Here is a 26,254-nt window from a genome sequence, read left to right on the forward strand (position 1 = left end):
AGGAAGTCAAGAATGGCCTTCATTTCTTGCAAGCTAAACACACTTTGCATGACTAGTACCTTGTAAAGATCCACAAGGGGCTGGGCACAATGGCTCATACCTATAATTCCAGCAATTTGGGAGGCTTGAGGTGGGAGGATTACTTCAGGCCAGGAGTTCAAGGTCAAGCTGGGCAACATAGTAAGAACCTATCTCTAAAAAAAAGTCATCAATCTGTCCTATCAGATGGATTGTCCCTGACCAGAATACCCACTCATTTATTAAATGAATGAATGCCAAGTGTTTTATTATACCTTTTGCCCGAAATTTCTCCTTATCCTATGTCATTCTCTTATCCTTCATTCTCTGCAAGTGTTTCCCAGAATGTGGCAGGAATCATTTAGTTGTTAAGAAAAAGAAACAGACTTATCTGGCCCATCTTCAAATAGCTAGATTTGGAAACACAGGCTGTGACTGTCACACCTTTGTATTTGCCCAGCAGTTAGAAATGGATTCCATATGGGATCGATACATGTTTTGTTGGAAGGCATGTTGGTATGCTGATTTTGCTCTAATCTACTAGTTTTAGAAAATGTCAGTTTGGTTCTTGTGAAACTTGTTTCACTCATTGTTTAAAAAATTATAAGGAAATCTTGAGGATGTAGAGTGGGGAATCATACCATCAGAGCTGTGATCCTCCATTGTGAGACAGCCATCACAGTCTTGAAACTGAAGACCAAAGGGAAGCAGGCAACCCTCCATTACTTTGTTCACTGATTTAAGCAGATGGATTTCCAGACACTGTAAGAAAGGCTTGGAACTCAAAGATGAGTGAGAAAAGATCCTTCCTCTTGAGAAATTAACAGTTCAGTGGGATAGACAGCCAGCCATGTAGGCATATAACAGTGAAAGATACAATTTTATAAATATATGTATAAAATATTTTCTTAGGAAAAAACAAACACCAAAAGGCCAGGCATGTTGGCTCATGCCTGTAATCCTAGTACTCTGGGAGACTGAGGTGGGTGGATTGCTTGAGTCAGGAGTTCGAGACTAACCTGAGCAAGAGCAAGACCCTGTCTCTACTAAAAATAGAAAAACTAGCTGGACATTGTGTTGGGTGCCTGTGGTTGTAGCTACTTGGAAGGCTGAGGCAATGGATCCCCTGAGCCCAAGAGTTTGAGGTTTCTGTGAGCTATGACACTGCAGCACTCCACCCAGGGAGACAGGGTGAGACTCTGTCTCAAAAACAAAACAAAACGAAAAACCACCAGAAGGACATATACCAAAAGTTAGCATTGGTTATCCTTTATTTATTTACTATCTAGAAAAGGGAGGCATCTACAAAAAACAGCACAGCAGGGTACACACTATATTGGAAGCGTGCACAGTATCCTGAGGAAGCCATTGACTCATCAGGGAAGTCAAAGAAAACACTGCAACATCTGCCTCTCCAGCCTTACATCCATCTGTGTCTCTTACGTCCAACCAAATGCAATGCATAACCTTGTTCAGATCTTGGTCCAAGCAAACCAATTGTATAAGTACTTACAGTATAAGACAAGTAGAGAAATTTGAACTCTGACTTGATACCACATATTTGATAATACTAAGTAATGTTATGATTACAAGGTATGTTAAAAGTATTGTTGTTGGGCGGCGCCTGTGGCTCAGTGGGTAGGGTGCCGGCCCCATATACTGAGGGTAGTGGGTTTGAACCCAGCCCTGGTCAAATTGCAACAAAAAAATACCTGGGCATTCTGGCAGGTACCTGTACTCCCAGCTACTTGGGAGGCTAAGGCAAGAGAATTGCCTAATCCCAAGAGCTGGAGGTTGCTGCGAGCTGGGATGCCACAGCACTCTACTGAGGGCGATAAAGCGAGACTCTGTCTCTAAAAAAAAAAAAAATAGTATTGTTGTTATGTCGGGCAAAAATGATTCTTCTAGATAAACATATGGATATATTTATTTATGAAATTACATGAAGTTTGGGGGTTTCATAGGAAAATAATCCACTGGAGGTATAAAGTGACTGGAATAACAAAACAAAAAGAATGGTCATAATTTAATGATTATTAAACTGGGGTGATGGGTTCATGGTGCTCATTCCAATATTTTCTTTTGTCTTTGAAATGTCCTACAATAAAATATGCAATAATAATTCATACAATATTTTTGTAATACAAATGAAAACATCCTTCAGATGTCTCTATCTTCTAGATCCAGTTCAAAAGGCATATTCTCCACCAGTGAATGAGCACACCACGATTGATCCACATGTGTTGAAAAATACACAAGCAACATTGACAAATTTGCATGCATTATATATGGTCTATTTCACAATCATCTGATCTGTGTCATGCCACTTGTCTTTTAATTCAACATATATATTTTAGCTGTTTGAGCCACAGGCGCCCAGCTTAACATATATATTTTATATTATTCAATGTGTATAATAAGAATCAAATATTTCAATCTTTTAATTATTAATATTAATGAAAGCTATCTTCTCTTTGAAAACTTTCCTGACAATTCATTCCATTATTTGGACTCCACCTAAACTTTTGCACATGCAAAAGGGAGCCAGAACACAGTTTCGTGTTTATTTGTTCACTTATATTAAAATGATAACAGTATGTTGTACATGAACCTCTTCACCAAATAGCTGTTGTTATTATTGCTATTATAATCACAATACTTCTTTGTTAGGCTATAAAACTAGCAGTGACTAGTATCTTATTTTTCTTTGTATAATCGGCAACTATCTCAATGTTTGGTACATTTTAGATGCTCAATGAACATCTGCTGAATGAATGAATGAATAAATGAAATTTAGGATTATTCTATTCACAGATGTATATGAAGTCCAGTGGGATTATCCATAAGACTGGAGAATGTAACTTAATTCATTTACAGTTTATTCAATCTTCTAAGGCTCGTTTGATCAGACATATAACATGCTCTCAAATTTGGTGTCTATTTAACACCATCACTTGAGTCCAAATAGGAGAGAGAGGTAAAATACCTTTTTTCTTTTGGGCAAAGAAAGAAAGGCACTCAATACCTATTCCCTCCCTTTATTCCATCCTGAGTTTCTCCCAGCTGCAAACAAATGCTCAGGGGAGAGGCTAATTAGAAATGGACAAAGAATAAAGTGAAGCTGAGGGATTAGGTCAGTGAGAGAGTCTCTGAGTCTCCTATCTCAGGATCAGTAATCGGCTATTTCACTTAATACTAAGTAATGTTTCTTAAAGGCTGAAAGCATTTCATGACTTATTTTTTTAGACTGTGTTAAGAAATATTCTTAGAATAAAGATGACTTGTTCAAAACATGTACCCATTTGATCTCCACAATAACAGTGTGAAGTAAACAAAGCCTGCCGTCACTACTTTAAAGGAGAGGAAACTGGGTGGTGCCTGCCGGCCCCATATACCGGAGGTGGCGGGTTCAAACCTGGCCTTGGCCAAAAAACTGCGGAAAAAAAAAAAAAAAGAGGAAACTAAGGAAATTTACCCTTCACTCAACCTGGGATTTTAAAAAGCAACTCAATTTTTTTAAAATGCAGTATAGGAGGATAATAATACTATGTTATCACTACCAAAAAAGGGCTATTGGTTTTGAAGTAGCTGTTAGGTTTATAAGTACTCCGTAAATCCTTAAAGGGAGTATTTGAGTGGTTTCCAAACTCAAAAATCTTCAGAATGAGGAGGATTTGTTTGCCAGCTTGGTTGTTTGTTTGTTTGTTTGTTTTTAGGTACTTGAATAACTAACTGCTCCTTGAAAAGCAGAGTGTAGAAATCAAAGGCCTGATTGTGCTGAATCCTCTTTGGTCATTATTCAGACTGGTTCCCAGCATGCTGCAGGCCAAAGGAAAGGGTCCAAGTTCTATTTAAAAATCAGAGACTAGAGAGCTTACTCAGCACCCTGCTCACATTAGTGTTGCTTGTATTCATTATTTAAAATCTTTTGATATCCCCTTGTATGCAACAACCTTAGGCTTCTGGGAAGATTCTTAGTATATAGATAGCACCTCCCTGATTCAGTTCTGAAGAAAAATGCTTCTGATGACTATTCCCTCTCTTGGAGGACCCCTGGACCAGTCAGGTCCTTAGGCATAATTAAATCCTGGGCAAGAGTTTTATAGAAGTGCAGCAGTTTTTGTTTTTGCTAATTCAATACGTGAGTGTGCGTGTGTGAGAGGGAAGGGGGAGTTTTCCACTTAGTGGGGAAAGGAGAATCTTAGAATGAAACTGCCCACTGCAGCTCAGCAACTCCCAGGGCTGATGAGGACGCTCACTCTTAGGGGAATAGGCAATGGGTTTTTTGTTTTTGTTGTTCTGGTTCAGCATCTAGGAGAAGTGAGGGTGTGTTGCCTCAATCTGACTATTGTAAAGAATGTTTTCTAATTTCCAATTCAAAAGACTTTGTGCAGCTGAGACACAAGAGCATCAAGGGGCGCTTGGTATGTCAACACAGATCACAAACGGCAGAGCTCTTCTAAAAATATTAGAATTATATCTACTTTTTAGGCACAGGAGGTGGAATGGAAAGAAAGGATTCTGGAGCAGATATCGCAGAAGAATCCCAGAGTGGCATTCCTTGCCCAAGGTTATCTAACTCTCCTTACCAGGTACTCAAGGCAGAGAAGACATTTGGTCCTTGAAAGTAACATTTACTGGGGAGGTTATGACAATTATGTCTAGCGTGTGGCAATCCAGCTGACCCCGAGCGCGGGAGCATCCCTGCGACTGCAGCACAGACCGTCCGCCGCCCCTCCCGCGCACCCTTCCCGCGGGGCTGGAGTAGATCCGACTCGCTGACGCCATCGCTTCCCGCCTCTGGCTCGCACAGAGCATGCGCCTCCTTCCTCACTTCCTCTCCAGGAGGCAGCCAGAGTAAAGCGACGCCCTAGCGGCCCACGCCGCGTCACAGGAACTTCAGCACCCCCGGGGCGGACAGCGCTCCCTGCAGCCGAGGCCCGCCGCCGAGCGCCCCGAGCCCTCCCCAGCCCTCCACGCGGGCTCAGCGCGGGCTCCACCCGCCGCGGTCCGGGTCCGTCTCCCGCCCCGCCCCCGCCCCCTGGGCTCTTCCTGTTTTCACGCCTCCTTTTCATTCATAACAAAAGCCTCAGCTGCGGGAGCCCGGCGCCAGGCTATTTCTGAAGCCGAGCGTGAAAGAATGGGGTTCCTTTGGACCAGCGCTTGGATTCTGGTGTTGGTGTTCCACACTAGCCCAATTCAAGCTTTTCCCAAACCGGGAAGCAGCCAAGGTATGTGGACCCTTTTCTTTTCCCCACGTCCCTTTTACTTCCCCAGGAAAAGCTTGGCATAATCCGTGAGCTGTATGTAAATCACCTTGTCTCACAGAAAACGATCAGATCATATCCAGGACTATGGACGGAGAAAGCAGTTTGAATTCAGAGACAATAGACGATTTGTTTCCTTCACTTTTTAAAGGATACAACAATAACATAGGTTGTTGCTAAAGACCTTATTTGGAAAAGGTATCTTTTTCACCTAAAGTGGCTTGGAATTTTTTCTAGTCGTTTTACAACCTTTCGCAGATACTCTATAAATTGATCCAAATCAGGCTCGCTCTCTAGTTGTGAATAGCCGGTAAGCCAAATGTTAGAACTGTATGTTTGATTTTTGGTCAGAAAAAAAAAGAAAACTGTGATTCTATTAACTAGGGAAATACACCATAATAAAAAACAAGGCAACCTTGATGATTATTGTTATTGTATAATTTTGATATTTTTGTTGATATATGTTCTGTTTCATAGTCATCCAAGAATATTTCTCAATACTTGTTTCTGCTCTTGTTTTGATGATTTTATTTAATAAGATATATTTTGTCTTTCCAACGCACAATTGAATTTATATTTGTGTGTATTTTAGACAAATCTCTACATAATAGAGAACTAAGTGCAGAAAGACCTCTGAATGAACAGGTAGGCAAACGTAAAATTATAAATGCTATTTCATTTTGCTTTAGTTATTACATAGTGTAATTATGCTGTGACATTTTGGTCATTTTGAACATACAAACTTCATGAACTTAATTGTAAATTGACAGTTTATCCACACCACAGCTGAGATGTGAAAACAAAAAGAAAGAAAGAGTTGTGGGAGGCTGAGGTGAGTGGATTGTTTGAGCCCAGGAGTTTGAGACCAGCCTGAGCTAGAGCGAGAGCTGGTCTCTAAAAACAGCTGGGCATTGGAGGGCCCCTTTAGTCCCAGCTACTTGAGAGGCCGAGGCAAGAGAATTGCTTGAGCCCAGGAATTTGAGGTTGCTGTGAGCTATGATGGCATAGCACTCTATCGTGGGTGACAAAGTGAGACTCTGTCTCAAAACCAAAAAAAAAGAGTTTAAAGATTTTTTAAAAATTAAAATTAAAACATATCAAATTTTCAGAAATTAGTATGGGAAATCTAGTTTTGGTAAATTCTAAATAGTTGCATACATGGAGTTCTGTATGATATATAGAGATGACTATATAATAACACAGTAAGCTCAACATCATACCCATTCTATGATAAGATTGCTTAATTTACCAGAGATTAATCTTTCAGCAATGTTATCAGAGAAAAGAATTAATATTTATAGAGCATCTTCCCTTTATTTTATCTCATTTAATCCTTATAGCGATGCTTTGAGTTAGGAATTATTACCTACATTTTACAAACAAGAAAACTAAGTTGCATGGAAATTAAGTCATTTGACTCTTAAACTTGGTAAGTAGCGGAGCAATGATTTTAAACCAGGTCTATCTTCTATGTTTCAGATTGCTGAAGCCGAAGCAGACAAGATTAAAAACACATACCCTCCAGGTACAAAGAAATCATGCTGATGTTAATTTAAATAATGTAGGCTATGAAAATCTGAGCTAAAATAGCTCTGTTGGATTTGGGGGCTTTTCTTTCAGAAAACAAGCCAAGTGAAAGCAACTATTCTTTTGTTGATAACTTGAACCTGCTGAAGGCAATAACAGAAAAGGAAAAAATCGAAAAAGAGAGACAATCCATACAAAGCTCCCCATATGATAATAAACTGAACGTGGAAGATGTTGATTCAACTAAGAATCGAAGACTTACTGATGATTATGATTCTACTAAGAGTGGATTGGATCAGAAATCTCAAGGTAAATGAGAAAAAAGAACTTTTTTGCTACATAGTATATTTTCTCTCACTTAGAGTTTCCCATAATAGATTAAGAAAAAGTCCTCTACTTTAAAAAGATCTCTTATACACTTGTAATCTTTTTTTTATACTTGTCATCTTTTATTAGTCAGCTCTAAAGTTGATATAAAGGCCAAATTTACGGATAGTGAGAAAAGCCTCAGTTCCACAGGGTCTTAAATTTTATTTTCCACTTAGATATTCCTTTACTGATGCTTTAACATTTTTTTAAAATTTACTGTTTTATGTTATCAAATTCATTCTAACATTCCAATTAATTTTAACAATTAGTACAAACAAAACATCTTAATTTTCAAATAATTTGATCAATAAAGTAGGCCCCCAAAATGTGAATTAGCTACTATTTCCTTTTCAATGTTCTCCTAGCTATCTCCTTTCTCCTTTGGTCATCTCAAACTTATCTCTGTTCACCTTACAACCCACCCATCTTATTTTTCTTTTTTTTTTTTTTATTATTTATTTTTTTTTTATTGTTGGGGATTCATTGAGGGTACAATAAGCCAGGTTACACTGATTGCAATTGTTAGGTAAAGTCACTCTTGCAATCATCCATCCAGTTTTTTAAGACAGAAATCTAGGATCAAACCATTTCTTTTTTCCCTCACCTCTCAAATTCTAAGCCATGAAATCTTATTAATTTTACCTCTCCTTTATCTCTCAATTATTTTATTTTTCTCTATCTTCTATCACCACCACTCTTGTCCAAGCTCTAGTCATGTCTCACTGGAACTATAGCAAAATCTACAATTCCCCACAGCAACTGCTCTTGTCCTTTCTCCAAGTCGTTTTTCATGTGGCAAAGAGGCCTTTTCAACACACAGTTTTGAGCATGCTTTTTTATAAAACCTTTTAGTAGATTCTAATTTCTCTTGGGCTAAAAACCAAAATCCTTATTGTGGCTTCCACAGTCTTGTGTGGACTGATTCCTGTCTACATTTCTAGGTTCATCCAGCACACACGAGCTAATAGAACTCTTGTCACTTTCTTTCATGGCACTGAATGTGGTTTGTAATTTTACCTTTGTAAGTGTGACTGCCTATGATTAATGTCTTTCTCCAAACATAAACTGAAAACTTCACAAGAAACAAAGCTCTTATAGCCCCAGTGCCTACATGCACATAAATTCATTGAATGAATTTATAAATGAATGAATGAACAAATGAAAGAATATAAGAAGGAATAAATGAAATGCTTCATGTAGGTTTAAAGAAGTGAATGTTTTCTGTCCTAAGGACCAGTGCTTGGGAGTGAATGTACAGGTTAGGCGCCATATGCTGCAAATCCTAGCACTCTGGGAGGCTGAGTCAGGTAGAGCCCTTGAGTTCAGGAGTTCAAGACCAGCCTGAGAAAGAGCAAGAACCCATCTCTACTAAAAATAGAAAAACTAGTGAGGAGTAGCGGCGGGTACCTGTAGTCCCAGCTACTGGAGAGGCTGAGGCAAGAGGATTGCTCAAGCCCAAGAGTTTGAGGTTGCTATGAGCTATGATATCACAGCACTCGAAAGGCTCTGTCTCCAAAAAAAAAGACAAGCAAAATGAATGAAAGGGAGTTAGTGTACAGGCTTTCTTCCATGTCTTTATTCTGTTCCATGTCCACAAGAGAATCATGTTAAATATTTCTTCCATAAAATAATGGACAATGAAATTGGACTTTCCTAGGACATAATAACCTGAGGAGAATTCAGAAGTATGTTGTGTATTTCTGAGTTGGGATGGCAGCAGTGGTTTATATTTTGACACATATCATATTCACTGCTACACGTACTTGGGGAAATTTGTCTTTTTACTCTTGAATTCTACTTTTTAACCTAAAATATTTGGACTAAAAATAAAGAGACACTGATTATAACTGCATATAAAACAGAGTCAACTTTGACTAAAATGACCATTTGATTTAATAAAATTTTAAAAATAAGGCCGGGCATGGTAGCTCACACCTGTAATCCTAGTAGTTTGGGAGGCAGAGGTGGGCAAATCACTTGAGTTCAGGAGTTCAAGACCAGCCTGAGCAAGAGTGAGAACCCATCTCTAAAAATAGCTAGGCATAGTGGTGGGTGCCTGTAGTCCCAGCTACTCAGGAGGCTGAGGCAAGAGAATCACTTGAACCCAGGAGTTTGAGGTTGCTGTGAGCTGTGATGCCATGGCACTCTACTGAGGGTGACAAAGTGAGACTCTGTCTCAAAAAAACATTTTTTTTTAGATAGTGTAGTGTTTGTTTGACTGGATTGTTCAAGTTAGTTGTATGTGTGTGCACACAGAGTCACAGATTTGTATAGAATTTAACCACTAATAACATTTTATTACCATCCCAAGTATGTTTGCAACTACGACGTGCTAGTCCTGATAGCTTTAGGTTTACCGTAGGAGTCATTTCACTCCATTTCAGATCACTGAGAAGTTGGGCCAAAGTTCTTAGAGAGATGATTTATGCCCTGCAAATTCTGGATCCAGAGGGCTTAGGACCACTAAGCTGAATAGAACATGGCAGACACGTAGTCTTCATCCCATACGCGGGTTATAGTAGACTAACTTCTGCAGGGTTCACTCCCAGACCTACTCTCACCTTTAGAAAACTTCCAAATAGGCTTGGGCTACAAGGGACCCTCAGTTCTCCTTTTTAGTATTTTCTGTAGTATGCATGATACAGGGTTTTTCCAAGTTTCTTTTATAAAGCGGTGCACCTGACAAATATTTGTTGAGAATTATTATGTATCAACCTATAAACAAGATAAGTTCTATGCAGTCAGAGACCATGCCTAACCTATTTCCAGTATCTGGCACATATTAAGACTTTAATAAAAGTTTATTAAATGAATGACAAGTGCTATGTTAGAGGCTAGGGATTCAAAACATAACTGGGCAGATGATGATCTGGGTGTGGCCCTTTGATATCCACTCAGATTGTTGTGGCTGCTTAACGAAAGCTATAAATGTCGAATCCACATTTGGCTTCCCTCTATGTCAGTGGTTCTCAACCTGAGAGTCACGACCCCTTTCGGGGTCAAATGACCCTTTCATAGGGGTCGCCTAAGACCATCCTGCATATCAGATATTTACATTATGATTCATAACAGTAGCAAAATTACAGTTATAAAGTAGCAACGAAAATAATTTTATGGTTGGGGGTCACCACAACATGAGGAACTGTATTAAAGGGTCATGTCATGAGGAAGGTTGAGAACCACTGCTCTATGTGGAGGGTGAAATACCCTTTCATGAGCAATCAGGAAGTCATTCTGAATGATCCTGTCTATTTTAGAAGAGCAAAGGGAAATGAGTGGAAGGTAAGAAGCACAGGAGTCAAGTATTTCACTATTAACCCCGTCTGGGAAAGTTCTGTTAGGGGAGACCTAAATTCCTAGCTCCAGAGAATACAGCAGTACAGTATTCAGTGAGTTACTAACATTCTCCCCACTGTGAAGTAAATGAACTGAAAAACAGTCACTACCTCAGTTCTTTTCCAGCTCTAGCAAGCAACCAATATTCTTCCCTTTTCAGATCCTGAGGGGTAAGTGGGAAGAGAAACAAATTCTTCCACCTCTGCGTAGACTGGGGCAGTTTCTGCTCCACATATTCCCGAGAGCCTGCCTTGCAACCCACAAATGGAAAAATCAGACCCACATAATGGTCTCTGCTCCTGCAAAATAGAGGATGAACCCAATTTTCAGTCAGCTAGGAGGGGAAGTGATTTTTTCTTCTTATTTTTTTTCCTTAGGGGCTTTTCTGCTCCTTTACCATCCTGGGACTCAGGGCTCCAAAAGCTCACAGCTCAGCAATTATATCCTGACGGAGAACATTCAATCTTCTGAGTATAATTACCCCCCCTTGTTTTCCTGAAGAACAAGAAGATGTTCTGCCTGGGGCTTCATATACTTCTATTTCCATGCAGTATGAAAGATAGGTCATGAGAGAAATTCCCTGTCTGAATCCTCAAAAGCCATGGAAAAAAAGTACAGACTCAGAATAGATATACGAAGTCCTTTCTTTGAGTGAATACGATGAGGATTATTTGGGCAGAATCTGGCCAGGGATTCAATTTCCATTTCCTCTAGAAGATAATTATAGTTCCTTTATTTCAAAATACAAATTCACTGTACACAATAACAATAATATATTAGCTTTCATGTAGTACTTTGCAATCTACAAGATGCTTTTACATCTTATCTCATCTGATCCTCATAACCATCCCAGGAAATAGATACTTGATAATTTTCTCTTACAATAGTTCAAGGATATGTGGGTAACAACAGGTATGTATCATTAGAGATAAAAATCTGATCTTTCCAATCTGCCTAGAGGTAACAGGGAGTTAAGTGCATTGTAAACTTGATCCACTCGGTATGGTATAGACTGGAGAAGAGTAATGGATTCCTGAACATTCTCTGCCATGTGGTGCAATTGCTTCATTGCCACTAACCATTTCCCTCAGGATGGGCCCTTGCTTTACTGCCGAATGTCAGGAAAGCCAATGACACATATTTGCATGTTTCCCTGCAAAGATTTACATATTACTTTGTGCAGATCTGTTGATACATTTTAAAAATTTGAATTGAATTAAATAAATGAATTCTCTGGAGAATGGGGCTAGTCATATTAGGCTGCCTTCCATAAGCACACTCTGACACATGTTCAGTTATAAATAAATATTTATTCCAGGTAAGTCATCAAATCTTCAGTATACACTCTCTGATTCTGGGTGTGAGGTAGCTTTCTCCACCTCTACCCCAAGGAATTTGCCTTGTGGCAAGATTACCAATCAGTCTATTCCTTGTATGGGAATGGGATATCAAATTATATAGTATATAGAAGGGTGATTTGAATAACATGACATACTATATAAATATATATACTATGTAAATAAAAAGTATATGTTTCCATTAGTAGTGATAATATTGAATGGAAAGGCCTTTTGTATTTTCTTCAGATCTTCCTTCCTCTGATAGTCACATAAGAAACTTTCAAAATTTTCATCATCATCGTAGCTTATTAACTTGAAGACCAATTTTATTATGACCCAGGAGGTAATGTAGACCAAGCACCACTATAAATTATCTCAAACATATCTGAGAGTACAAAAGCAAAGTATAGATTATAAATATAATGCGATGCACGAAACAGTTCTAGGATCACCATGGTATGGGACTGTGGTTGTTCTGTTTAGATGATCCGGATGGCCTTCATCAACTAGATGGAACTCCTTTAACTGCTGAAGACATCGTCCATAAAATTGCCACCAGGATTTACGAGGAAAATGACAGAGGAGTGTTTGACAAGATTGTTTCTAAACTGCTGAATCTTGGCCTCGTAAGTCACATGCATGAGAATACGCCAAATTCTTGGTATAGTGTGAAGTATGCTAAGAAGCCAAGCCATTGGGTTCGAATGTTTATAATGCATCTCCTTTATTGTAGGTACCGTAGGTTTCAAGGACAAGTAAGGCATAATTCTTTTTCTTTAGGAGTTTATAGTCCATGAGAAGAAAACTAGGCAAGTACACACAGGCCCATAATGCAAGCTGCTTCAGAGCCAGCTCGTATCCAATTGGCAGTAGGAGAAGCTTCAGAGGGAGAGGTGTTTGAAGTGAGCTTGGGAGGATGGTTAAGATATATATAACCAGCAGAGGTAAGAGACGTGTGGCACATAAAGGATCTAACACAGCAAAGGCATGCAGTGTGTGTTTACAGATGCCAAATCCACCTTAGCTTGTCTCCGCAGCCCTGGTAGGCTTTATTAAGATGCTAATGTTGTGGGGCTTCAAAGGTTACCTAAGACCCAAAGCTGGGGAGGAACAGCTCAAAATACGTGCTGCATGGGTTTCAGCACACAGAGACACTTCCAGGAGTGCTGGGCAGCCACTAAACAGCCAGCACGCAGCGGAGGCAAAAGCGGGGGCTTTCTGAAAGAGTTTAGAGGGTTCCTCTTTGAAAAATACATGTTTAGCTGTAGAGTTCAATCCTGATTTTTTTGTTGCAAGTCACAAGACAAGGAATAGCAGTTATATATGTTTTGCTTCTTTCTAACAGATCACAGAAAGTCAAGCGCATACACTAGAAGATGAAGTAGCAGAGGTTTTACAAAAATTAATCTCAAAGGAAGCCAACAATTATGAGCAGGATCTCAATAAACCCACAAGCAGGACTGAGAGTCAGGCTGGTAAAATACCAGACAAAGTGGTATGTACATGTGTATGTTGTGTGTGTGTGTGTTTGTATACTTATATGTATATATAATTATACCCTATCTGATGCCAAAAAACATTTCATTATTAGCCTATTTAAGGCCAGCCACAGTGGCTCATGCCTGTAATCTGAGCATTTTGGGAGGCCAAGGCAGGAGGATCCCTTGAGGTCAGGAGTTTGAAGCCAGTCTGGGCAACTTAGCAAGACTCTTGTCTCTCAAAAAAAGTATATTCATAAAATACCAATATGTTAAAAGATGCAATGAATTCTACTTTGAAAATAACTGAAAGTTTGCACGTTATGTTCTATTATATAGTAAAGATTGTATCTTACAATATGCCACACAGCAGAACAATACATGTATGGAATAACGTGTGAAATAACAGTATCACATAATAACAACTATTTGTACAGTTCCAGTGTTCTGGAACCAAATATCTCATAGCTCTTTTGGCATCCAACACCTGTTCACAGTAGATGTCATCATCTGTCTCCAGCCCCTGCAAAAAGAAGTGGGTTGAGCCAACTCTCTGCCACCCCAGCTGTTGCAGTCCTTGGAGCTAGCTGCCAAATGCGGCGTGTCTGTTCCAGACTGTGCCCTGCTGCTGCTCCTCCTTTTTCTCATTGGTTAGGTGCCCATCTGTCATCCTTCACCCAGATTTAGCCGTTATTCCCGTCCATCCCCTCGGGACTTCTTTCTGCTGCTGCTTCTTGTCCTTGATGTTAACCAAGCTGCTGAGATCTTTCTTCTCACCTTGGATTCTTTTTAAAGCTCTAGATGAAGCTGACTGTAGGAGGATATCACACTCCTCACCTCTCCTTTGATTTTCTTCACCAGAACACCCAGACCCGTGGCTCCTCATCTCCTGCAATAGCCTGTCTCAGATACAGAGTATATAAGCATATGGTTATGTTTTAGATAAGAGGCTAGAAAATAGAAATTGGGTCTGGATTTTTTTGCTTGATAGCCTAAAAACTTTTTTTTCTCCCTCCTTCTAATCCCTACCAGTTGCCATCTTCATAAACAGCTTTTGAAGATTCGCCTACTTTAAAAACATTTCCTAGATGTATCAAAGCTCATGACGTTCACTCATGCTTACTGGTCTGAACTAAAAAGGGCACAGCTGTTTTCATAACCCTTCATTCCCCTTATGTACTCCTGTTTACCCATCTCTAAAACCGTATGCTTGACCTGTTTATTCATGTTATCTGAAAGCATCAATTCACATGAAATGCAAGTGAAATAGTGTTTCAACAAATATTTCTTAAATGCCAACCGTGAGTCATGCGCCATGAATACCATACTCGTTTAAAAATACATAATCCTATTGAACAGGGAAAATCATGTGTGGATCCTGGCACCTGGCATGCCAGTAATAAGTCCAAAGTGAAAATGAAAGGAATATTCTGGGAAATACAATTATTTCTAACAATTTGTCCTACAATGAATCCAAAGAGACTTTTGACCCTTTCCCATCTTTCCCAGCAGATGCAATCTGACTATAAATGAGACTCTTTGTCTCTTCATTTCCCAAAAAAATAAAAAATAAAAAAATACAGTCCCTGCTCCTATGAAGCTTTAAGTCTAGTGTAAGAGGTAGACCGTCTTTAAACAGCATTTTCATTACATTTGTGTATTTTCATTACAACTGCATCAAGTGCTCTAACGGAGGGAACATAGTTCTGTGAGACCTTATGAAAAAGGATTCTGTTCGGGACTTAGGCTCAGGGGATGCTTCTCAGAGGAAGTAACTAAAGGTCAAATAGGAGTTAACTTGTGAACATGAGAGTCAGCACGTAGAAAAGGATGTGTGGAGTATCCCAGCAACTGAAACAAGGACAGTGTGGCTGGCAAGGGAAGAGACGGGGGGGTGGACCCAGGCCAGACCATGCAGAGGGTAGGAGCCATAAACGGGTTCTGACCTTTATTGTAACAGCCCTGGGAAAACACAGGATTTTAAGCAAAGGAGTTACATGATCCGATTTTTAAAAAGATAACACTTGGCTCAGCATCCATAGCACAGTGGGTTATGGTGCCAGCCACATACACTATGTTGGTGGGTTCGAACCCAGCCCTGGCCAGCTAAACAACAATGACAACTGACACAAGAGAAAAATAGCTGAGCGTTGTGGCGGGCACCTGTAGTCCCAGCTACTCCGAGGCTGAGGCAAGAGAATTGCTTTAGCCCGAGAGTTAGAGGTTGCTGTGAGCTGTGAGCTGTGATGCCACAGCTCTCTACCCAGGGCAACATAGTGAGACTCTGTCTCAAAAAAAAAAAAAAGAAAGAAAGAAAGGTAACACTGCTACAGTGTAAAAAGTGCAGGGTTGGGGATAGATTTGTAGCAGTTGGAAGGTGAGAGATAAAGGCTGCTTGGACTAGAGTGTGGTAGTAGAGAGAGGAATGTACAAATTCAGGAGATGTTTTGAACATAGGGCCATCAAAGCTACTGACGGAATGAATGAGTGAAAGAAAGAAGAAGCAAGAACAGCTCTTAACATTTCTGTCTAGTTCACTCAATGGAGAATGGGCCATTTACTCAGATGAGGAATACCAAACACAGATCAAGTCTCAAAGAAAGACTCTTATGTACCCATTCAGACAGCTCTTGAATTGTCATCGAGAAATTCCCAAGTGTGACTGCTCTGCTATACATTAGAAATTCTGACAGGCTTTCCTGTGTCCTGGCACTAACCCTCATGGTAGATTCTCTGAAATGAAATCTCTCTTTGCTGAAAGGTAGTTTTGTGCAGAGAGACTTAAGAGAACTTACAAAAGTGAACTTGGCCAGGGCAGGAACCTAGAAATTCCCTATTTTCCCTCTAAGCAGCAGCCAAGGTCTTCAAGTGGTTTTCCTCAAGGTAGAGCACCTTTTTCTAAGCCCCATTGGCCCATCCATATGACTAGAGCATATATACCAAGAAATGGGTTTGAACCTGTAGATCTTGCAAACAAAGGAGGAGGAATTCTTACATTTCATATTCAGGGGCATCACAGAGGCAAGAATCAATTAGGAATTTCATGAGTTGTAACAAAAAACTTTTTTTTTTTTTTTGGTAGAGACAGAGTCTCACTGTACCGCCCTCGGGTAGAGTGCCATGGCGTCACACGGCTCACAGCAACCTCTAACTCTTGGGCTTTCGTGATTCTCTTGCCTCAGCTTCCCGAGCAGCTGGGACTACAGGCGCCCGCCACAACGCCCGGCTATTTTTTTGTTGCAGTTTGGCTGGGGCTAGGTTTGAACCCGTCACCCTCAACATATGGGGCTGGCGCCCTACTCACTGAGCCACAGGCGCCGCCCCAAAATACTTATTTTTTATTGACATTTTTTGTCCCCGCTACAGACTCCAATGACAACAATCCAAGATGGTTTTACTAATGGAGAAAACGATGAAACGGTATCTAACACTTTAACCTTGACAAATGGCTTGGAAAGGAGAACTAAAACCTACAGTGAAGACAACTTTGAGGAACTCCAGTATTTCCCAAACTTCTATGCACTACTGAAAAGTATTGATTCAGGTAACCGCGGTGTTTCTGACCATGTGGAACAGAAACAGTAATTCTAGGAAATGTGTAGGTGGGGCTTTTTCTTCCTGTTTTCAATTTCCAACTGCAGTCCTCAAAAACATGCTGTAGGCTTGGGGAAAAACAGGTCACATTGATTTTTTTTGGGGGGGGGCTGGAGAAAATGTACTAGTCATGGAAATATCTACGACAGGGTAATCAGGAAAGGTGGAGTGTTGGATAATTTAATCTTTTTGGTAGCAGAGGTTCATTTATTTGTTCAACAAACAGCTAGTGAGCATGTGTCATGTCTAGAGAGGGCCTTGTACAGATACAGAAATAAATCAGACAGCATCCCCACTCTGACCCAATGCAGTCTCAGTCCTTACTGCAACTCTTTTTATTTTTTCTCAGCTTTGTTGTGGTATAACTGGCAAATAAAAATTGTATGTACTCAAGGTGTACAGTTGATGTTTTGATATATATTGTGAAATGATCACTGCAGTCAAGTTAATTAACATATCTATCACCCACATGGTGACCATTTTTTCCTTCCTCTTTGTCTTTCTTTTATTTTTTTCTCCATTTTTTTGCGAATTTCAAGTATACCGTACAGTATGGCTAACTATAGTCATCACGCTAATACATTAATCTTGCACAGCTAAAACTGTATATTTTGATCAAAAACTCCCCGCTCCTCCCCTGACCCTTGGCAACCATCATTCTACTCTCTGCTTCTATAAATTTGACTATTTTAGATTGTACAGGTTAAGTGAGATCTTATGGTATTTGTCTTTCTGTGCCTGGTTTATTTGTTTCGCATATACCCTCTAGGGTCATCCATGTTGTCATGAAAACAAACACTTTCAGGGCGGCACCTGTGGCTCAAGGAGTAGGGCACCGGCCCCATATACTGGAGGTTCAAACTCGGCCCCGGCCAAAAAACTGCAAAAACAAAACAAAACAAAACAAACAAGCAAACAACAGGAAGGAAATCCTGCCATTTGCATCAAATGTTCATTTTTAAAGCTCTACTCATTTTACTCTCCTAATCAGAACAGTGTAGAAACCTTTTCATCCTTTTTGTAATTATTTCAGACATTGCTTTATAGATGGTTTTAGTTTCAGCCTTCAAATGAGTTAAAATGAAGAACATTAGACTGAAGGAGGCGGCCAGGAGCCCAACATACTCAGGAAATTATTTGGGTTTTTTTGGAAACAAACTCTTTAATGTGTCCTGATCTTTTTCCTCCTATGTGCTCTGAGTTAGCTGAGGATTTCGGTTTGTGATTATTTTTGGTTAATCTGTAAGAAGGTTAATAATGTGTAATATTTCTGTTGCTATTGTTCAAGCAGATGTCCTGCACTGCCTTACTAGCTTTTCCTCTCCCTGTTCAAAGATTCAGCCTCAGACTGTATATTTATATAAAGATTTCTACAGTTGTAATCTATTTCCATCCCCCAGCCCATCCCCAAGAAATGACCTTAAAGTAAGCTTCACTTCTGGAGAACATTCTTTGTACTTCAATTTCAGACCTTGGCCAGAGGCACCGGCCCCTCTGCTGGTGTCTGCAGGGCTTGTACATCTTGAGGGTCCATTCTGAGCCATCTTGCCCGTGGGTTGGCAGATGCCCAGCTCAGAACCTGTCATCCTGGTGAGTCACTTCTTATCAGTGAAGAGCACCAGCAGGATGCCAAATACTTACACAGATGTGACCTTGAGCAAGTAACACCATAGCTGAAGTTTTCATTTACCAGTTCTTTTCCGGGATCTTTTGCCTGGTCTTTTCTCTCACTTTTCTTCACTCCCATTTTGTGATTTTGATGGCATTTTGAAAAATTCTATCATATGGGCTATTCTTCATTTATTTGTTTTTATCTCTCAGTTGCCTTCACCCCATTCCCTGTTGCCTTTATTTTTCTAGACTTTTGATTTCAATATTTAGACTGAAGTCTTTTCTTACACCTGGTCCAAACCAATTGAGAAGTAACAAAGCAAGTAGAAAAACAAAATATTATCTCTGTTAATGATAAACACTGGGATGTAGAATGTCGCTTAGTGCTCCTGGGTCTAGATTGTAGAAGCCAATCCCAGGTACGGTTTGAGTCTGCAGAGCAGACAAGTATCTCAGGTCCTTGCCTTCTACCATTCCAGGCAGGTGGAAAGAGGGAAGATTCCAACCCCCCATCAGTTGAGAATGCAGACTTATTGCCTACCATCTATTTATGTGGGGAGGATGAACGGGTTGGGGAAGAAAATTCTTCATGGCAGCTAAAAGAATAGGGACAATGGGTTCCCCTCTATTATCTTAGTGTGTTTTTCTTTTCTTCAAAAATGGGAATAGGTATTTTCTGATTTGAGAATTAATGTATTTGTTGAGCTATGATGGCATCAAGTTAACCATTTTGTTCCATCAAGATGCGGAAGAGTATATCAAATACAAAGGGTTCTGGAGAAATTGTTCATACTGGTTACCTACGGGGAATAAGAGGGGAGCGTGGGAGTGAGGAAGAGAGTGTTACCTTTCACTTTAATTTACTTCTGAACTGTTGGAATTTTATTACTCTATACATATGCTCTTTTAAACAAAATAAAGGTTAAAAAGTTACTTGCTGCTGTTGAAAAATCTTTCACTTAAAAACTAAAAATATGTGTGTGTTCTTGTTGTCCACTCAGAAATATAAGCTTAATTAATAAGTACGGATTGTCCTTGCCCTCAAAGACTTACCACCTCAGTAAAGTTGTTGGGTTGTCAATCTTCTACCCTTCCTTTTAAAAACTCTCTATCATCTACTCTAGTAAAATATTTTAGATTAACTTGAACCCTTTTGGAGAAGTTACAAGTGTTCATTTCTGTAAAAGTTTGATATTTTTGTATTCTGTAAAGTTTGATATAGCCTTGTATTTCCAATCAAGTCTTAGATTTTTTTGTAAATTAAATATACATTATTTTAGCTGGGTATAATACCTCAGGCCTATAATCCGAGCAATTCAAGAGGCGGATGCAGGAGGATTGTTTGAGCCCAGGAGTTCAACACCAGCTTGGGCAACACAGCAAGACTCATCTCTAAAAAAATAAAATAAAATTAGCTGGGCATAGTGGTATGCACCTATAGTCCCAGCAACTTGAAAGGCTAAGGTAAGAGAATCACTTGAGGAGTGCAAGGCTGCAGTGAGCTATGATGGTCCCACTGCACTCCAGCCTAAAGCAACAGAGTGAGGCCCCATATTGAAAATAAATAAATAAGGTTTTAGCTATAGATGTAGGAACAGATATTTTAATAAGATGTTGTACTTCTTTAACTGACATTGAAAGATAAAGCTACACTCCACTAGTTTTCTTTATTTTGTTCTTTTATATAGAAAAAGAGGCAAAAGAGAAAGAAACACTGATTACTATCATGAAAACATTGATTGACTTTGTGAAGATGATGGTAAAGTATGGCACAATATCTCCAGAAGAAGGTGTTTCCTACCTTGGTGAGAATCCTATCTGTTCTGTTTTTACTCTGGTAGTTTTCACTGTTCAGAGCAAGTTAGGAACTTGGCGATAATTATCTCACTAATTTGATAATTTATGCCAAAACTGTCCAAATCATCCAGGTAACCAGAATTTCCCCCATTTGATAATGAATACGAATAAAATTAATCAGCAGTTTTCAGCTTTTCATTATTATACATCCAGCTTGAGTACAAACATTTCACATGTGTTATATTTTGTCTTACTAGCATTTTCTAATAATCTCCATGGAGACAATTTTATTATAATTTGACTCACTAGCTTTTTTCAATTATGTATGGAAGACGGAAGTAAGAGTCTTGATTTTCTCTCTGACGTCTGTGGGTGGCACTAGCCTGGGCATCAGATGTCCTAACTCCTGGTCCCAGGCTCTGTCGTGTCAGGGAAGGCACTGTTCCTTGCTGGGTTTCAGTTTCTGCATCTATGAAATGAAGGACTTTGAGGTTGGGTGCAGTGGCTCACACCTATAATTCTAGCACTTGGGAGGCCAAGGTGGGAGTATTGCTTTGAGTAGGAGCTTAAGATCAGCCTGAAAAATTGCGAGATTTTGTCTCTAAAATTAGCTGGGGGCACAGTGGCTCGCGCCTGTAATCCTAGCACTCTGGGAGGCTGAGGCAAGTGGATCGCCTGAGCTCACAGCTTCGAGACCAGCCTGAGCAAGAGTGAGACCCTGTCTCTAAAAATAGCTGGTGTTGTGGTGGGTGTCTGTAGTCCCTGCTACTCGGGAGGCTGGAGCAAGAGAATCACTTGAGCCCAAGAGTTTTGAGGTTGCTGTGGGCTATGACACCACAGCACTTACCAGGGGCAACAAAGTGAGACTCTGCCTCAAAAAAAAAAAAAATTAAATAAATAAAATAAAATAAGCCGGGCACTGTTGCATGTGCAAGTAGAACCAAGTACTCAGGAGGCTGAGGCAAGAGGATCGCTTGAGCTCAGGCATAGGGGGTTGCAGTGAGCTATGAGAATGCCATTGTGCTCTAGCCTGGGCAACAGAGAGAGACCCTGTCTCAAAAATAAATAAAATAATAAAATAAAATAAATTAAATAAATAAACAATAAAATAGATAATAAATAAAGGATTTCGTTATCAATAACAGGGTTGGTGAACTACTGCCCATATCTGGTCCATCCCCTATTTTGTATAGCATGCAACCTAAGAATGGCGTGTACATGTTTAAATGGTTGAAACAAAAATCAAAAGAAGAATAGCATTTAATGACATACGGAAATTAGATAAAATTCGAATTCCAATGTCTGTAAGTGAAGTTTTATAGGAACACAGCCATATCCATTTGTTTTAGTATCGTAGACAGCTGCTTTCATTCTATAACAGAGCCGAGTAGTTGCAATAGAGATTAGATGTTACAGGTGGCCTGCAGAACCCAAACATTTATTATCTAGACTTTTACAGAAAGTTTGCCTTGAACTTTATAGGTTAATTGGACATTCTTTGATTTTGCATGTAGGTTAATTTTTTTAAGTAATTAAAATTAAATAAAGGGCGGTGCCCCTAGCTCAGTGGGTAGGGCACGGGCCATATACACCGAGGCTGGTGTGTTTGTACCTTGCCCGGGCCAGCTAAAACAACAATGGCAACTGCAACAAAAAAATGGACAGGCGTTGTGGCGAGTGCCTCTAGTCCCAGCTACTTGGGAGGCTGAGGCAAGAGAATCACTTAAGCCCAAGACTTTGAGGTTGCTGGGAGCTGGGACACAACGGTACTCTACCAAGGGTGACATAGTAAGACTCTGTCTCAATAAATAAATAAAGTTCAGTGTAACCTCCATAGTTGACCCCTCCCTACACTGACCACCTCCTTAAGTTCACCTAATTTTCATAGACCAGACATGCACCACATGTACATATCAGTCTAGTAGGCCTAGTTCCTTATGTTGAGCACCTGTGTATGGTAACCAGTTGGTTACAATTGCCTGGGGTGGTCAACTTACTGAGGTTCTACAGTATTTACATTCTCCCACATACCACCACATAACACAATTCTCCCAGTTCCCCCCTCCAAAAAATTAAAATCTAGTTTCTCATGTTGCACTAGACACATTGCAAGTGCTTAACCTTTGTTTTTTTAAAAAAAAAACCTTGTTATTTTCCTGCTCAGTTTAGTTAATCAACAAATGCCCTTCATCCTCAATATACTTTGGATGAAATGATCTCACAGCCCCTAGCTCTGATGGGGAGGGAGAATTAAATAGGAGAGGAAATCTCATAAGACAGGATAGTCCAGAATTACTTTATATAAATCCCATTTTTTTCATGAAAATAGTTTTACTATTTTTTCTGATTATGAAAGAATATATATTTATAACAAATATATATTATATAAATATAAATGAATATTTAATATTTATACAATATATAATTATAAAAATTATGTATTTCTTTTTAAAAGACATTCAATGCAAAAAGAGGTTTAAAAGGAATTGAAAATTGGCCAGACATGCCTGTAATCCTAGCACTCTGGGAGGCCAATGCAGGTAGATTGCCTAAGCTCAGGAGTTCAAGACCAGCTTGAGCAAGAGCAAGACCCTCTCTCTATTAAAAATAGGAAATAATAGCTAGCCATTGTGGTGGGTGCCTGTAGTCCCAGCTGCTTGGGAAGCTGAGGCAGGAGGATCACTTCAGCCCAGGAGTTTGAGGTTGCTGTGAGTTGTGACACCATAACACTCTAGCCTGGGCAACAGAGTGAGACTCTTTCTTAAAAATAAATAAAAATAAAAGTAAGTGAAAATCACAATATTGATGCTGTCCAGGTGTTTTCTTCTATGTGTAAGTAGGTGCATTTGTGCATACCCATGTAATCTTTTATCTTAACAAAAATGGGCTCATATTACATACAGAGCTTCCTAGTAAAAATATGGCCTACTTTATTCCTTTAAGAGTACTTCAAAGATGTTTCAGAAAAATAGCTTCATATCTATACCCTGTGACTGAGAACTTAGTCATTTATACTATGTAAATAAGCCAGAGATGCCACAAAGGAATTGAAAATTGCTTATGTGCAAAGCACGTGTTCCCACCACTATTTATAGCTGTGCTGTCCAACGTGGTAGTCACCAAACGCAAATTGGTATTTAAATTAAAAGTAATTAAATTAAATTTAATTTAATATCTAGTTTCTCAGTTGCACTAGGCACTTTTCAAGTGCTCAATTGCCGCATGTAGCTAGTAGCTATCATATGGAACAGCGTAGAAATGAATATATCCATCATTGCAGATAGTTCTGTCGGACACATTGGTCTAGAGGTGTGAAAAAGTAATAATAGGCTAGATACTCCAGAAGAGAAGATTTTCTAAAATAAACTATGTATTTTTATCATGGACTTTTAAATATTTATTTAAATGTGTTTTTAAAATAATTATATATGCTTATTATATATGCAATATAAATATTGTTTATATTCACTATTTAGTGGCAGGAAGAAATGTTTATGGTAAAATGCTGAATGCTTAAAGCCATTTAGGATATAACCTTAATTTTGGCGCTAAAAAAATACACACACAGGGTGGCACCTGTGGCTCAAAGGAGTAGGGTGCCGGACCCATATGCTGGAGGTGGCGGGTTCAAACCCAGCCCTGGCCAAAAACTGCAAAAAAAAACCCACATACACATATAGAAAGCAAGTTGGAAGGAAATATACCAAAATATCTCTGAGCATAATAAGTGTGACTCTAAAAACTAATTTTCTGTTTTTTTAATTTTCTCCACTACAAATCATTCTTCTAGTCAGATTACAAGTTATATTTTTAAGAATTTTTCTGTATAAGCACATTGGCTTTTGGCTTCTGCTGTCACGTAAATCCATCTTCATCCCCTGAAGACGCAGGGCAGCCTAAGTGACGAGCCTTGACTGGCCTTTCCATGCCCAGCTGAGCCAGTGGCAAGCAGTGACCCACCTTTCTCTTCTGGTCTCAGCAGTATGCAGTGATCACGACAGTGGCCAGCTGTGACCACTATTTCACAAAATATATGTGGCTGGTTGAATACCTGAGAACGAAGAATGTGGATCTAATTTATTGTTTACCTCAAGGAAGTCACAGTCTGGACTCCTGTTTAGTAACACTTATATGATCTTACTCCAAAGACCAGAATTAGAACAAAGACAAGGATACAGACTGCAGCTTAACACGAGTAGGGAAATTCTCACCGTTAAGACTACCTAAGAATAGAACTAGCTACCTCATGAATTAGCGAGGGTCTTGAATGACAGAAATCCAACTGTTTGGCTTAAGTGTAAAGGGAATTTATTACCTTATGTAATTAAAAAGTCCACAGTAGGGCTAGGGGAAGAGATAGTCTGGCTTTAGTTTGTGAATTCTACCAAGCGTGAGGAAATGATCCCTTCCTATCTCACAACTCTAACCTTCTGTATATTGATTCATTCTGGAGAGGCTGCTCCTTGTGGAAACAAGATAGTGGCACAGCCCCAATCTCCCATCTCACAGTACATCACATTACTGCAGTGAAAAGAGAGCCTCTTTCTATCAGTAGTGCTAGCCCCGAGTTTCATTAACTTAGAAGACCCTGATTAGTCAGGCTTGGGTTATTCTGCCACCACTATAGTCACATGTTCTGAGAGCAGAAGAGGGCTGGGTTTCCCAAAGGAAAATCAAAGTACAATTTCCACAAGGTATTGAGTAGGTCAAAACCACAGGTGTCCACTCTAAGTGGTTACCTTGGAAGTGTTCTGGCTGTGGCCACAGAGATGTAGAAGGAACTTTTTAGCTGAATACGAGGTTGAACTTGAGGATCTCAAATTACCAGGATATGCCTTTCTATCTTGAGTCTATGATTTTTAGAGATAAAATCTAGGTTAAGGCATCTTACTTCTAGTATTAGTGTTTTGGAATTGCTATTGTGATGTTTCTAGTGAGATTTAAACATTCTCAGTAAAAGTTTGATGTCATCTCTTAGGGAATAAAATTACATTTCTTTCCCTCCTCTCTTCAGAAAACTTGGATGAAATGATTGCTCTTCAAACCAAAAACAAGCTAGAAAAAAATGCTACTGACAATAAAAGTAAGCTTTTCCCAGGTATGATTTATTTAATTTTTTTCTTTAGAAGAAAAATCCTTTTGAATGATAAATATTGAATATCAATAACATTAATAAAGAGTTACAGATTCCAAAAAGTCTTAAAATCTGAAATCCATCCATAGGATTAAAGGGATATAACTCTTGGCTGTTTTGTGGCCAGGCACAATGCAAAAATCTGACCCCCCAAAAGTATTATGTAGATCTTGTGGAAGATTCTTAGGAGCTGGTTAACAAACTTAGGTCAAGAGGAAAAGGCTACATTACAAAACTGAGCAATCCTTCCTGAAATTCTTCAGGCATCTTCTCTCCCTAGAGCGCCAACTGTCTGGACTACTGACCCTGGTCTTCTGTCCACTCCCCACTTCCCCTGCCCCCTGCTTTTCCTCCTAGGTCTTCTCTCCTCTGGAATGATCCATGACCCTATGCAGTGTGATTTACTCTGTTCTCTTGGTTTCTGCACCTCTACCCATGCCCCTGCCCAGCAGAGCAAACACCACAGAACTGAGCTATGCTAAGAAGCCTCCTTTCAAGGAGGAGAGTGGAGCAGGAAGAAAAAAGATTGCAAATTGCAAATTCTGACACTTTAGTTTTTTGTCCCTATCACAGCGGTTGTGTATATAATCTTGATGGAATAATATATGGCTTTTTAAAATATGTTTTCAATCAGTTTTTAATATCTGCAAATATCTTTCTATAATGATATTAGCAAAAGCAAAGGACAAAATTATTCTACAACTATGAGAAAAATTATGCATCTCTCTATATAATTTGGTGCACCAGTGGATGTTTTACATGTATCAAAAACTGAGTTCTTCT

The 26,254-nt window shown here is 39.4% G+C and overlaps 1 protein-coding gene across 2 annotated transcripts in view; it reads left to right on the forward strand.

The window, feature by feature from the left end:
• The first annotated feature begins 4,874 nt into the window (after positions 1-4,874).
• Positions 4,875-26,254, forward strand: part of SCG3 (secretogranin III) — a 46,922-nt gene continuing 25,542 nt past the window's right edge. Inside the window, exons 1-9 of one of the 2 annotated variants that reach the window (XM_053593124.1) lie at positions 4,875-5,249; positions 5,878-5,930; positions 6,765-6,810; positions 6,906-7,121; positions 12,341-12,483; positions 13,203-13,352; positions 16,702-16,879; positions 20,229-20,345; positions 25,352-25,435. In XM_053593124.1, coding sequence (XP_053449099.1) covers positions 5,159-5,249; positions 5,878-5,930; positions 6,765-6,810; positions 6,906-7,121; positions 12,341-12,483; positions 13,203-13,352; positions 16,702-16,879; positions 20,229-20,345; positions 25,352-25,435 — 1,078 coding nt within the window. In that variant the 5' untranslated portion in view covers positions 4,875-5,158. The remainder of the gene's footprint in view (positions 5,250-5,877; positions 5,931-6,764; positions 6,811-6,905; positions 7,122-12,340; positions 12,484-13,202; positions 13,353-16,701; positions 16,880-20,228; positions 20,346-25,351; positions 25,436-26,254) is intronic. The other variant, XM_053593125.1, reaches the window with a different exon arrangement.

This window comes from Nycticebus coucang, chromosome 6, assembly GCF_027406575.1.
Source record: "Nycticebus coucang isolate mNycCou1 chromosome 6, mNycCou1.pri, whole genome shotgun sequence".
NCBI classification, from domain to species: Eukaryota; Metazoa; Chordata; class Mammalia; order Primates; family Lorisidae; genus Nycticebus; species Nycticebus coucang.